Source organism: Carettochelys insculpta, chromosome 8 (genome assembly GCF_033958435.1).
Source record: "Carettochelys insculpta isolate YL-2023 chromosome 8, ASM3395843v1, whole genome shotgun sequence".
Taxonomy (NCBI): Eukaryota; Metazoa; Chordata; order Testudines; family Carettochelyidae; genus Carettochelys; species Carettochelys insculpta.
The window spans coordinates 35,000,520-35,015,291 of record NC_134144.1 but is presented as its reverse complement, the minus strand read 5'-3'; the positions used below and the strand labels follow the sequence as shown (position 1 = coordinate 35,015,291).

The 14,772-nt window shown below is 44.3% G+C and overlaps 1 protein-coding gene and 1 long non-coding RNA gene across 7 annotated transcripts in view; one reads left to right on the top strand and one right to left on the bottom strand.

The window, feature by feature from the left end:
- The window catches only part of LOC142016630 (uncharacterized), a 119,629-nt gene that overhangs the window by 20,474 nt on the left and 84,383 nt on the right, over nucleotides 1-14,772 (bottom strand). Inside the window, exons 5-6 of one of the 2 annotated variants that reach the window (XR_012646334.1) lie at nucleotides 13,638-13,734; nucleotides 12,972-13,067 (exon numbers count right to left, since the gene is read on the bottom strand). This is a non-coding gene — a long non-coding RNA (uncharacterized LOC142016630). The remainder of the gene's footprint in view (nucleotides 1-12,971; nucleotides 13,068-13,637; nucleotides 13,735-14,772) is intronic. The other variant, XR_012646333.1, reaches the window with a different exon arrangement.
- Nucleotides 1-14,772, top strand: part of RAPGEF4 (Rap guanine nucleotide exchange factor 4) — a 402,358-nt gene that overhangs the window by 322,945 nt on the left and 64,641 nt on the right. For all 5 annotated transcript variants that reach the window (XM_075000657.1, XM_075000658.1, XM_075000656.1 and 2 more), the window contains 5 exons: nucleotides 5,877-5,961; nucleotides 6,435-6,495; nucleotides 7,537-7,613; nucleotides 11,634-11,780; nucleotides 13,650-13,765. In XM_075000657.1, the coding sequence (XP_074856758.1) occupies nucleotides 5,877-5,961; nucleotides 6,435-6,495; nucleotides 7,537-7,613; nucleotides 11,634-11,780; nucleotides 13,650-13,765 (486 nt within the window). The remainder of the gene's footprint in view (nucleotides 1-5,876; nucleotides 5,962-6,434; nucleotides 6,496-7,536; nucleotides 7,614-11,633; nucleotides 11,781-13,649; nucleotides 13,766-14,772) is intronic.

The following is a 14,772-nucleotide window of genomic DNA, read 5'->3' as shown; positions in this document are numbered from 1 at the left end:
GACAATAGGGTGCGGGGCCGAGGACGTTGCCCCCCCCTTTGTACATATTCCCGCCATGTTTGTAAATAGGTTTTGTTCTGCCCCCCAATGTACATAGTTCCCCCCTTCCTTCTGTTAATAATAACATTGCACTGTTTTGTTTCAAACAACATTTCCATTTATTTCAAAGAAAAGTGTGGGGGGGGGTGTGCTCTCGCGTGCTCTGTGGTGTGGGCATGGGGGCAGGGAGTGTTGTGGAGGATGGGAGGGTGCAGTGGGTGGCTCACCAGCATCTGGCCCTGCCAGCGTTCACCCCGCAGCCTGGTCAAAATGGGCCCGCAGGGCCTCCCGGACCTGGATCCCCTCAGGGTCGACCTGGCGACTGGGGGCAGCAGGTGGCTGGATATCGGCCCTGCCAGCCTCCACAGCCCAGCCCTGGAAGAAGGCCTCTCCCTTGCTCTCCACCAGGTTGTGGAGTGCGCTGCACGCACCCACAACCTGGGGGATGTTGGTGAGCCCTGCATCCAGGCGGGTGAGGAGAGACCTCCAGCACCCTTTGAGGCAGCCGAAAGTCCGCTCGACCACCTGGCGCACATGGTTCAAGCGCGTGTTGAACTGCTCCTGGCTGGCTGTGACATGGCCTGTGTAGGGGTGCATCAGCCAGGGCCAGGGGGGTACGCCGCGTCTGCAACAATGCAGAGGGGCACGGTGGTGTCCCCCACAGGGATCTCCCGCTGGGGGATGTGGGTCCCCGCCTCCAGCCGGCAGCACAGGCCCAAATTTCTGCCACCGGCTGGAGGTGGGGACCCACATCCCCACAGGCCTGGGCGTCGTGGGTGCTGCCAGGCCAGCCAACATAAATGTCCAAGAGGTGGCCCTGGCTGTCCACCAAGGCCTGCAGGACCACGGAATGGTATCCCTTCCTATTGGGGAAGTGTCCTCCGCTGTGCTCCAGGGCACGGATGGGGATATGGGTCCCATCCAGAGCCCCAAAGCAATTTGGGAAGCCCAGGCTGGCAAACCCCGCGATGGCGGCATCCGGGTCCCCAAGCCGCACGAGCCTGTGGAGGAGTAGGGCATTGATTGCGCAGGCGACCTGCAGGGGAAGGACATGAGAGAGCACCAGTGAGGGGTGTGCAGGGTGTGTCCAGCCCTCCCCACAGGGCTCCCCCCATCCCCACAGGGCTCCCCCCCCGTCCCCACAGGTCTTCGCCCCCGCCCCCCGGGTCCTCTTACCTCCACGAGGACAGCTCCGACAGTGGCCTTGCCCATACCAAACTGCTGCCCTATGGATCGGTAGCTGTCTGGAGTGGAGACAGCGATGCCGACCCATTTCTCTACTGTCAGGTCACGTCGCATGGAGGTGTCCTGGTGCCGTAAGGCAGGGGTGAGCCACTGGCAGAGCTCCAGGAATGTCTGTCGGCTCATCCGGAAGTTCCGGAGCCAGCGGTCATTGTCCCACTTGCTGAGCACCAGCTGCTCCCACCAGTCCTTGCTCGTGGGGTATCTCCACAGCCGGCGGCATGTGCGGCGGGGGTGGGGCTGGGAGGTCAGCAAGGTCTGGGGCTGCTTCCTCATCCCCTGGGGGCAGTTCCTCTTCCACAAATAAAAGATGGTCAGCTGCCTCCTGCATAGCACTGAGCAGGGCAGCCACTGGTCCTGCAGGGGCGGGTGTGGGGGCCTCTGGCTGCTGCTGCTGCTGCTGCTGCTGGGGGTCCATACTGCTTACACGGGGTGTGCGGGCTTGTGGCTCTGCAGACCGCGTGCTGTGCAGACTGAGTGTACCTGGGAGGGGCCCTTTAAGGGAGCGGCTAGCTGTTGCCCCGGAAGTGCTAGTCCGCCCTGTGACCCTGTCTGCAGCTCTTCCTGGCACGCTTATTTTGATTTGGGCTGCTTTCGTGTGTAGACACTCCCCTGCAGCGCCTAGTTCGATGTAGTGCTGCCCTCAACGTCGACGGCACCAGCCCTGGAGGACGTGTAGACGCTATTCTTCGAAATAGCTTATTTCGATTTCGCTACATCGAAATAAGCTATTTCAATGTAGCATCCCAGTGTAGACATAGCTCATGTGACATCTGGAAAAGCAGAAATAAAGAGTGGGTATATCCGCTATAGATTTCCACTCCTTCCCATGTCATGCATGATACTTGCAGTGATGCTAAAGGGAGTCAAATGAGCACATTGACAGAAGACTATATCTGTTTCTTAGAAGTGATCTTTTGCAATTGTACAGAGAAATCCTTACTTTTAATTGATGTACTGTTTATCTTTTTCCCATTTATGCAGACAGGCTGCTTTTTACACATCAAATGGGATTAAGGCTACAGCTGAATTAAAGAATATATCAGTTTTAATTGTTAAAGCTTTACTGGATGTTGTCTTCTTATGGCAGAAGAACACATGAAAGACAGTTATGTATTTCCTTAGAATAAAGAATTTGTTTCACTAAATAGGGCACAAGGGTCTGAGTTATACTCTCACTTATACTGGTGAATCTCTACTGAAGCCAGTGGGAGCTTCATTCTTGTACTTGAGAGTAGAATTTTCACCAATAGCTCATCATAGCAACTGGAGAACATTTGTAAGTCACTTCAAGGCATAGCTGTATCAAATCAATTTCAGTTATTCCCTATGCAATTTCCATCTGTGCTACCTTTATGCTAAGGTTTCTTTTCATCTGTACTAATTATTATTACTAATGTAATAATAAGTACATGCCATGGGGAAACATGGAGCAAATGAAAAATTTAGTTTTCCTGGCAGATGAGAGGTTGATTTATCTTACATTTTGTATGAACTCTTCACTACTAGTTGAACCAAAAGAAGTGTCCAATCAACTCCTTTTTAGGAAAAGCTGAAATGCTGTAGCTGCAGGATGAAAACAAAAAAGCAGTCATGTAGCACTTTAAAGACTTACAAAATAATTTATTAGTTGATGAGCTCTCATGGGATAGACCCATTTCTTGGGATCTGAAGAAGTGGGTCTGTCCCACGAAAGCTCATCACCTAATAAATTATTTTGTTAGTCTTTAAAGTGCTACATGACTGCTTTTATGTTTTGCCAGAATACAGACGAATATGGCTCCTCTCTGTTACTGTCCAGAATGTAACGAGTGCTAGCAAAAAATTCCTCCCCCATTTCCTCACCCCAATAAATTATGTATATAGTCTGTTGTTTCAACAGGTAATTAGTGAGAGATCTTACAGAGCAATATATTCATTTTTAGTTCCTGTTGTACTGAATATTTTTCAGATAAGTTTCGTTAAGGAAGCACCATTGTTACATATCTTAGAGGGCTGTATAAAGGGTCGGTTGTGTTGTTAATACTTTAGATGTCATGTTCAGCAGAAAGCTAAAACTAACGACTCTGCACTAATCTGTTTTCAATACTGGTGTGGAATCCTTCTTCTTTGCATCGCCTGCAATCTAGACTAGGCTTTCTGTATCTTTCCATTTGCCTTCATTTTTCTAACCTAATCTTAAAACTTTTCTTTTCTCCATTCTTATCTCATCTGATTGCTCCCTCCCTCTGAGGTTGACACCATGACTGAATAATTTATTTTCCATGAAAAGTATTTGTCATTGCTTTCCATGATTTATACCACATTTGCTGGAATTGTTTGGTGCTCTGAAGCAGTGGGTCTCCACCACGGGCACACATATCGCATGGATTACACAGAGATCTTCCATCTAGATCAGTATTCCTAAACCTGGGTCATGTGAGAAGGATTAAGGGGTTTGCAGATGCAGGGTAGCAAGCAGTGCAATTGCCTGAGACCCCAAAGGAGCCCTGCAAAGATCAATTACATGCTTCCGCCCGGGGCAATGGAACTGGGGCTTCAGACAAGGCTCACAAGTGAGAAACAGGCTTAGGTATCATACAGAAATGTAAGTACCATATATCCCAATTGATTTATTTCATAATTGATTTATTTTATTTTATTTTTATTTATATGTTAAAATGAGCAAATGAGCAATTTTTCAGTAATAATATGTTTCAATGGGTTTGTATTTTTATATCTGATTGTGTATGAAAGTAGTTTTTAAATGAAGTGAAACTTGGGTTACAGACTCCTGAAAGGGATAACGTAATCTGGAAAGAGTGAGAGTCGCTGCTCTAATGTGTTTGTGAATCAGTTTTTGTATTATATTTGTCTGAGGTGAAACTCTAGTGGCCTCAGTGAAGTTACATCACAGAGGAATTTGGTCTGGTCCAAAACAAAGTATGTTGCACATCTAAAATAAAGAGGATTTCTTACTCAGAAGTTCCTACAGCCCTTAATTGTAGTTAGTTTAATGTATTCTTCAGACATGCAATTCCTCAAATTTAACCTCGCTAGCACAGGTCAGTCCTGAGCCCATCAGCATTATTTATTTAATGATCCCCAAAATTATCTCCATAACATGGACTTCCCAGAACCTCCAAATAACCCATTCAGTGTGTAGACTCACTTTTGCAATTGCACTGTGAGGGAATTATTCTCTCAGCAACATATTATTTCCATTGATATTAATGGGAGCTTCTGCATAAACTGACCAAAGTGGAGCCCAGTACAGGTAGTAAGGAACAGTGCTGTGAACTAACTCCATTTGGGAATCTGTTCATTGCTGTAAACATACTTTTGGTAGCCTGTTAACAGAGGTGTCAGGAGCTGACTGAAGTCTTGATATTGAGGATGTTGAAGTGTAGAATTCACTTCTTGGAACATCTGTCTCCATTTATTCTCCCCTTTTAAAAATAAAAATGGTTACAAACACTTATTTTTTCAGAAGTAATATTAGCCTTACACTGTATTTTAGAATGTTTTCATGAAAGATTATTGTTTCACACTTAAGATGGGAACAAATGCTTTTGCAGAATTTCCACAACCTTGAAAAAGATCTTTAGGGTCTTTGATAAATATAGTTTTGTATCATATTTAGAGATAAAAATTTGCAGAAAATTCATATTTTGTTTATTCATAAGTTGTCCATAAGCAACTTACACGTTCCTTGAATTTACTCCTTGTTCAAATAATTTGATTTGTGGTCTGTAGATTAATTAGGAGAAGCTTTTTGTGAGTGTTCAATATTCACCGTTACAGTTGTATGGAATGGTTTTGATTGGACACATAGGTCACATGATGTTTCTGTTTCCTGGCTAAAAAAGCACAAAACCTTATAACCTGTTTTCTAGTTTAAGTGCTCACATATGCACATTCAAAATTCACACTAAAATGTTCTGATTCTTTTAACATACCTCTGGGAAATTGGTTGACTGGAATATTAATGGATACTGAATACATAAGTGGAGCAAAAATAACCAAGTAAATTCCTTCTTTTCCCAAGTGTACATTCACAGAACAGTTTGAAGGCACTCTTCCATTTCTAATTGGGCACATGAGTTGAAGGGTGACTTTCAAATGTGCGGCATATACAATGTTCTTCTTCCCTGATTAGTTAATAATTTGTTTTCCAGCAGAAACATTGAAGGTAGTTAAAGCCGTGGTGGGCAACCTGTGGCCTGCAAGCTGTCTGTTGCTCATCAGGGTAATCTGTTGACAGGCCACAAGTCATTTTCCTGATAGTCAGCATGAAGGTATGGCTTCCCACAGCTCCCAGTGGCTGTGGTTCACCATTTCTGGCCAATAGGAGCTGTGGAAAGAGGTGGGCGACAAGGATGTGTTGTGACAGACAGTCGGCGTAAACACAGTGTCTCGTGGCCTGCAGCACATTACTCTGTTTAGCTACAGGGCTGCAGGTTGCATACCACTGTTAGAGGGTTTAGTATGGTTCAATACTTATCCAGGGCAAATTTATTTTTTATAGTTCAGAAATGTCGAGCCACTTAACTCATCCCTTCAGCTCTTTCTGCAGATATTACTCCTTAGGATTTTGTTTTGTTTTTTCCTTGTAGACCTGGCCAGAGAACTGTAGATGATCTAGAAATTATATATGAAGAACTTCTTCACATTAAAGCCTTATCTCATCTTTCTACCACAGTAAGTGTTTTGATGTTTTTAAATATCTATAAATGATAATATATAAATAAGTAAGTCACAGCCAAAAAAGTACTGACTGGTGGTTGGCCATTTGTGGGGACACCAAGGGTGGAGGTTGAAGGTCCCAGGACTCTTTCCATCCCATGCCAAGAAGTTACCAGTATTAGTGGCACTGAACACAGGCACTGTGTGTTGCTGGTACCACTTCTAAGTCTAGAAGTGGACCTTAGGCTATGTCAGCTAAAATTCTTCTGGAGACTTAGCACAGTTCTTCCTCATCTCCCTTATTTGTGACTAATCGCTTAAAGCCACAGTCTCACCTCAAATCCATATGTAGTTTGATAGATGTTGATCCTGACCCTAGTTCCAGTTAAGTTAATGGATGAAGAAGGGCGCCCATTGGCATACAGTTAAATTCAGCATCAAAAAGGGAGTGCATAGAAAAACTGTAATTCTTCTCTTTCTATTTTAAGGTAAAGCGAGAATTAGCAGGTGTTCTAATCTTTGAGTCACATCCAAAAGCAGGAACTGTCTGTAAGTGTGTATATATATTTTTTTCTCATGCATGGTAAATTGCTATGCAAAACTTGAATGTTCCAAAGCTGGCAGTCAAGAACGTGCATCTTCAGCATTGGTTTGACCCATTATTAATATAATGGCCAGTTGCAAAACATGTCCAGATTGCTGTTTGGACATATGTGCCTACTAATGTTTGTATTTTGGGTTTTGGTTTGGGGCTTATTTTAATTAAAGCGTGTTTTAATTTTATCATATGCTATTGAAATTGTTATTCTCAGAGTATTCAGAAACCCAGTTTTGTATATAAAAATGCTTAAAATACAATTGTTTTGAACTTTTTATTGGAAGAAGCACTACAAACATAATGTCAGATTCTCAGTTCTTTAAGGATTAGGTTTAGATCACTCAGCACCGTGTATGAGCCGTATCTAGGTAACTGTTAGCAATTAATAAGATAAAGTTAATAAAGACAACTATGGAGCTATGGCAAATTATAACTTTTAGTATTGTCTTTGAAAAAAAGGTTTCATACAAATGTTATAAAATTATTGGTATTAGTTTTTCTTCTCAAATCAAAAGAAATTGCTGTTAAATTATGATCTGACTTTTTTAGGTGGTACAGGTTGAGCCTCTCTGATCTGACAACATCCGTGGTCTGGAATGATTTTAGTTTGCTAGATGTCCGCTTGCCATGGTTGTGGCCAGGCTTCCTGTGGTCCTTTAAAGTTTGTTTACAGCCACCAGTCCTGGCTCTCAATGTTCAGTGCTGTTGTTTGGCTGTAATTTACTTCAAAATGTCTTCTGAGAGCCCAGTGAGCAGCAGAAGTGTTGGTAATGTGCTAGACAATATTGACCTCCTGTGGTTTGGCAAATTATTTGGTTCCGCAATGGTCAGATCCTGAGAGAGCTGGACTAGAGAGGTTCAGCCTGTAAGACCCACTACAATGACTTCAGTAGAGTTGTTTTAGATTTATATTGCTGTAACTCAGGGAAGAATCTGGCCCCCTGATTCTAAAAGGCAAACTGTATTCTGATAAGAAAATCTCTTTTTTGTAGTATTCAATCAGGGAGAAGAAGGTACTTCTTGGTACATTATCCTAAAGGGATCGGTAAACGTAGTCATTTATGGCAAGGTATTTTTGAAGATTTTTTATTATCCTTTTTTACCATGCACTAATGAAAATGGAACTGTAAGAACAGATGTTAGTGGAATATAGTTTGATTTACAGAAGGTTTATGTTGTTTGGGGTAACAAGTTAAATATTTTCAGCTTTCATCAAGAAATGATTCCAAATTATTTCATGCTATAATTTATATGCATGTGTGCAGTTTCAAGACTATAGACCAGCGAAGTCCTATAGCAATTCAAGGATCACCACACTTGTGGTTGTCAACCTTGCATATTGGCTGAACCCCCACCCCGACTCTGACTGAATGCCTACCCCCTCCCCCAGAACTAGGCACCCTCAACTCCCCCTCTCCAGTCTAACTGAATGCCCTCCCACTCTCCCAGAGCCAGGCACCCCCTGCTCCCCCCAACTCTAATTGAATATGCTGGTGACTCACTGGAGCTGCTGCTGCTGGAACAACCTTGAAGCCAGGGCCCCCAGGGCCACAGGAGCTGCACAACTCTGGGCTGGGGCCACTGGAGTTGTGCCCGGACGCAGGAGCTGTGCGGATCTGGGCCGCAGGAGCCATGCTGGGGCAAGAGCCACAAGGCCACTGCCAGCACCATGCTCTTGTCCCACCAAGCAGTGCGGCGTGTGCGCAGATTGGGCAGAGCAGGTGGAGGGCACACCATGGGTGTGGCTCTGAGGAACCGCATTTAAAGGCTCCAAGAACCGCATGCAGCTCCAGAGTCTTCCGTGCCATACCACAGTGACCTGTTCACCACATGCGGCAAGTGGCCAACGTATTGGACACTGCAGCTATAGACCACCTGCATATAACTCGGTGCGGGAACATCCACCCTTGTGGTTCAAAGTGGTTTAAGATAACACAAACAGTAAAGCATTATGACATTGCAAACCCCGTCCAGGACACTCATTTACTGCTTAGTTAGGTAGATCATACCCAGACATTTAGCACTTAATTACAATAGTACTGATCACACCATAATTCTGGCATTGTCTTAACATAGTTTTGTTCTCATTAGCTGCGTCTACACGTGCACGCTACTTCGAAGTAGCGGCACCAACTTCGAAATAGCGCCCGTCGTGTCTACACACGTCGGGCGCTATTTCGAAGTTAACTTCGACGTTAGGCGGCGAGACGTCGAAGTCGCTAACCTCATGAGGAGATAGGAATAGCGCCCTACTTCGACGTTCAACGTCGAAGTAGGGACCGTGTAGACGATCCGCGTCCCGCAACGTCGAAATTGCTGGGTCCTCCATGGCGGCCATCAGCTGGGGGGTTGAGAGATGCTCTCTCTCCAGCCCCTGCAGGGCTCTATGGTCACCGTGGGCAGCAGCCCTTAGCCCAGGGCTTCTGGCTGCTTCTGCGGCAGCTGGGGATCTATGCTGCAGGCACAGGGTCTGCAACCAGTTGTCAGCTCTGTGTATCTTGTGTTGTTTAGTGCAACTGTGTCTGGGAGGGGCCCTTTAAGGGAGCGGCTTGCTGTTGAGTCCGCCCTGTGACCCTGTCTGCAGCTGTGCCTGGCATCCCTATTTCGATGTGTGCTACTTTGACGTGTAGACGTTCCCTCGCTGCGCCTATTTCGATGTTGGGCTGAGCAACGTCGAAGTTGAACATCGACGTTGCCGGCCCTGGAGGACGTGTAGACGTTATTCATCGAAATAGACTATTTTGATGTCGCAACATCGAAATAAGCTATTTCGATGTTGGCTGCACGTGTAGACGTAGCCATTCACTGCTACCCAGCTACTAAATTGCCCCAAATTACAGAATTATAATCACCGTGTAGCTACTGTATTCAACACAAGAAAAAAATCATGCCCAGATTCGCATGTAGGTTACATTTCCACTATGAGCTATAGTATGATCCCTCTGTTACATCCACATGCTCACAGTAGCTTGCACCAAAGGCTGGCAGTGCAGTTACAGCAGTATGGTTAACCGCAGCAGTGGCACTGCTTTTCTGTTATACTCGCTGGTGTCAGGCAGGTGTGTACTTGGCACAGCTAGCTGAACCTCCACTCCCACTATCCACGCACTGTGGCCGTACTGCTCTTTATATTCACGCCAGCTGTCCTGAAGTTAGCACAAATCTGTGTACCTTGACGGGGGGTCAGACACCTTGATCCTAGCATAAGACATAATCAAGTCTTTTTGACTTTCCCAGCTTTAGCTAAGCCCTGCTGGCCATATTGTGGTTGCACTGTCTTAGTCATATTGTAAAATCAAGCTAAGTGCCTTAAAATTGACTTTGTTCTCTAGTGTAGACAGAGCCTTAGACCATGACTGCCAGAGTAATTTGGCTGCACATCTGTGAATAAATATAAACTATGAAATCATTTCTCGGTGTTGCAATGGGGCCACATGATAGACCCAAGACTATCAACCCAGAAGGGATCAGTTGGACTCACATCCAAAAGGCTCTTCCCCAAAAGACTTTGGCAGCTATGATGTGGCCAGCAGGGCTTAGCTAAGGCTGGGAAAGTCAAAGAGACTTGATTACCTCTTACATTAGGATCAAGGTAGCTGACTTCCTTGTTCATGTACGCAGGTTTGCGCTAACTCCAGGACAGCTGGCTTGAATGTAAAGAACAGTACAACCACAATGCATGGGTCAGTTTTAAGGAGTGCTAAGACTGACTTTTCTCGCCCTGCCCCTTCAAGGCAGTGTAACACCAAGTTCAAATGAAAAGGTCAAATTAATGCTCATGTGGAAACAGCATTACTGTAAATCGATTTTATTGGCCTCCAGAGGTATCCAATAATTCCCTGCCCTGAATGTGTCCGTTCTGTCCACTTTTAACTCTGCTGCTCTCCAGGTGTGCAGGAAGTAGGTAACAGGAAGCCTGGCAGTTGGAATTCATTTTCTTTCTGGCCAGCATGGGAATCACATCTAGACATGACTTTTCAGGGTTGCAAAAGAGCCCCAGCAGGGAGCCATCTGGAGATTCAGGATCTCCTTTCTGTGTGGGCAGATGAACTTGTGCTGAGTAAACACCAGGGATGCTCAGCAGTACCAGGTGAAAATCAAGCTCCCCCTCACACGGCACGGCTGGCAGGCTGTGCAGACCATGCCGGCAGAAAGTGGCATGCCCTGTCCTGTACAGCGTTTGAGTACTTGAGGGGGCTTCTTCCCTGCACAGGATTGATCAGGCAAGGCCGAGAAATATTTTTTCTCTGCTTCACATTTTATGGGCTACCCCCGCATCCCCATTCCAAGCTGCCATGTGTCGGTTTAAGCAGTCATTGCTGGGACTGTGCTTCATTGTGCCCCTTTTTAAAGAACAATAACCTTGTTACCAGATGAGTTCAGGGAGCACCCAGCTGACTGAACCATTTCAACAGGTTGTTCAGCTTGTTTTGTGCACTGCACATTTTACAGGGCTGCCCCCCACCCCAAGGCACCATGCGGCTGGCAGGCTAGCCCCCTCCCCCACACCATGTGGCTAGACCCCGCCCCAGCACGCCACACTTGATCTTCCAGTGTTTTGCGTCATGCATGGGCGGAACGGTGCTTTCCAGGGTCAAAGTCGACCCCAGAAACTCCTCGTGAGTGGTGAGGATTAAGGAAGGTTGATGGGAGAAAAGCTCCCGTCAACTTACTTCCATATAGACAGACATTGAAGTTGATCGCTGATAAGTCGATTGTAGACATAGCCAGAGACTGACACTGTTGGAGAGGAGAATTTTAGTCCAAATCTGTTCTTCAGTGAACTTGATTGATCTGTATTGATTGGGCTGTATTTTTCGTAGTCTCTTTTTAAAAATCAACAGCTTGTTATCATCAGCAAGGCCAGAAGAGTCCTTCTGTGTGAGTATAATTTCAGAGAACAAGCCAGTTCTTTTCCATTCTTAAGCAGTTATCTAGCATTGTTTCCTAGTCATCACTTTAGCTGTATTTGGCAAGACATCAGTATTTGTTTCAATATTGGATTTTGAAGTCTGGTGTTTGCACGTGGCATTTCAATTGAATGAACTACAATGACGATTTTTGTATATAAATGTTTTGCTGTTTATAGGGTGTGGTATGTACCCTGCATGAAGGAGATGATTTTGGCAAATTAGCACTAGTGAATGATGCGCCAAGAGCAGCGTCCATTGTTTTACGAGAGGATAACTGCCACTTCTTGAGAGTAGACAAGGAGGACTTCAATAGAATACTTAGAGTAAGTACTGGGTAAAACATGACATTAATTCTGGTCCTCTGATATTTGCCACCTGCAGTGGCCTGCTTTCTAACCTTGCAAAGTTTTCATAACCTGTATCATTACTACCAATAAATGCAAATCAACACAGTTTCATTTGAAATAACTTGTAATTAAAGAAGAGAGATGTAAGATCCTAAGAAAATAAAATATCAAATAGTAGTACTTTGAATAAACTACTAGAAGATACATTGACACTTGCTGAAAGGTTCTGGAATGCTATACTGGCCCAATTTTTGTGGTGATTAATGTTAGAAGAAAAGTGCAGTTACAGTGTTTATAACATGAATATGGGCTCAGATCAGATTGTGATTGGTTGGGAACATCTCATAATAGACAAGGCAAGAAACATTATCACCTTGGGCTTGTCTACACTAGCACCCAGCATATGCAGCACCTCATTGGGCTAATGTTTGTCATGCGAACTTAAAAGCTGGTAACTTCGACATGCTAGCAAGTTGCATGGGTACTTCGACGTGCCTGCGGCTACGCGGCTTGCCGGTACTTCAGAGTTTTCAACTTGGAAGTTCTCACGGTGAAAATTAGCCTAATGATGTGTTGCATATGCATCACAGCACCTCATTGGTATTCCCCACTCGGGCTGATTACCATGCCCCCTCGTTCGAAGGGGGCTAGTGTAGACAAACCCCTTAAGTAGGAATGTCTACATACCTACTGGAGTGATGACAAAATCAGCTCAGACAGTACCATATTGAAAAACATTCTTTTTGCTGTTGAGTGGTACCTGGACCAATAAGAAGTGAGATGCTTTAGGTACTGAGACCTGTTTGGTCTTCCAGAATCTGGTTTTGTTTTGTGTAGCTCTTGTTGTCTGGTTTCAGGATTTCAAAGACTGCGCAGCTGTATTGAAACCTGTCTGCCAGGCCGCTTTTCATTTGTATTTTTATGTCGGGGCTCTGGCTTTACTTGTGCATAATTGTTTCCACCCTGGTCTCTAACACTTTATTGGGCTAAGATTTATAATTCTTCCAAGCGTCTTTCCAAAAGAGCATTATTTAAAGATGAATGGCCAACAAATGCCAAATTATGGATAATAATGATCGTGGAAGGGCAAGGGTGAAAATGACTCCACATTTTAAAGGTGGGGAAAAAGATAGCCAGAGCTGACCTTTTTTTTTTCCCACCTTGTACCTGTAATCACCTTCCTGAAGGCTGCTGCTCTAGACTTCCTCATGATTGTCCCCGTGCATACCAAGGAGGTCCAGTTGCAGATTCTCTTCACTCTGCCTGCAACAAGAAAGGGTGCATGGTGGGAAACCAGCAAGGGAAGGATCCGCCACAAAGGCTGTCTACACTAGTGAGTTTTGTCAACAAAACCCGGGGAGCATCCACATTCCCAAGGCATTCTGTCAACAGTAAATCGACAGAACACAGCACTTCTGTTGACAGTGTTATCCCACTCCCCCATGAGGCGGAACACCTCTGTTGACAGAAAGCTGGTCTGGATATTCCAGGGAGCCCTCTGTCCACAGACAGGGCTTCTGGGACACTGGGCAGGCCTGCCTGCTGTGCTCCCGGTTGGCCATTCTGTCAAGAGAGTGGCCGGGCAGTCCAGCCACTCTCTTTTGACAGAGCAGATCACTCTTCCAGTCTGCTTGGCTGTTTGCCAGCCATCTGTCGACAGAAGTTTTGTCAGAAGATAGCTTCTGACAGAAACTTCTGTGGATAGGTGGCTGTAGTGTAGACATAGACAAAGGCTTTGCTGGTCCACTTTCCTTTAAGTTATTTGAAAGTCATTCATTTTAAAAAAAAGTAATTATGCAGTCAAGTCAGGTTCAGTAACTGTATTAAAAATACCTTGTCTTGCAGGATGTTGAGGCAAACACAGTCAGACTCAAAGAACATGACCAAGATGTCTTGGTATTGGAGAAGATTCCAGCAGGAAATAGAGCTTCTAATCAAGGAAACACACAGCCTCAGCACAAGTATGTTTTCATTCAATAATGCAAATGTCAGACTGTGATTAACTTTTTCATATGGTATTATTATCTAAACAATCACATTTTCTCCCTTTCTGTGGAAGAATTCAGTGCATGTAAGGATTGTTGTTTTTTAGCATCAGCTAATCGCATGCCCTGTAGTGCATAATATATCAATTTCTAGACACACACTAAGTCTACAGCTTTACACAATAATTCTCTAAACCTCTAACTCGAAATATTCATCCTGTGAATGGTTTTAAATAGATTGCACATGGGGAACAATGAAACCCCATTAAGCATTGCAGTTGTGTAAAATTCATGGGGAAAACACATTGTTTTATTCCTAAGTACAGATGTTCCCGCTTTGGATTTCAGATTCAGGATTCTAATAAAAATTTGCTAGGTTCAATTTATACACAATGTGAAGAATTCAAACAGGAGGGTAACTCCCTGAATAGGCTTTAATTCATTTCTGTAATATTCACCATATTTCCTCTGCCTTTATACGTAGAGTTGGAAAGCACAGTTCTAAAATAAAGTAAGGGAGGGGCATCAAGTTATCATCATTACAAACAAAAGGAACTGCTAAGAAAAAAACCCAAAATAAGAAAGGTGAAACTTACTGTTTTTCTGCATTTGAAAACATGCCTGACTCCCACCATTGAAATAAAACGGGGCTAGACTACTGGCTCCATTATTCTAATAGTTTCACAACCCCTGTACAGAAGTAATGACTTCCTGCACACACATTTGCTTACACATGCACATTTTGTACACATGCATTCACATACAGACCTGGGTGAATAACGGGCAGTTCTGAGGAAAAAAAAATCAAATTGGGTTGAACTGAAATTGAAAGTTTTGGAGAAAAAAAAGGCAATTTGAAAAAGTTAATAAAAGTTTTGTTTCTGGTCAAATGCAAGATTTAATTTTTGGACATTTTCAAGATAAAAGCAAAGGAAATAAAGTCTGATGTGCACAAAAGAGACCAGAAAAGCTGGTGCTTCCTT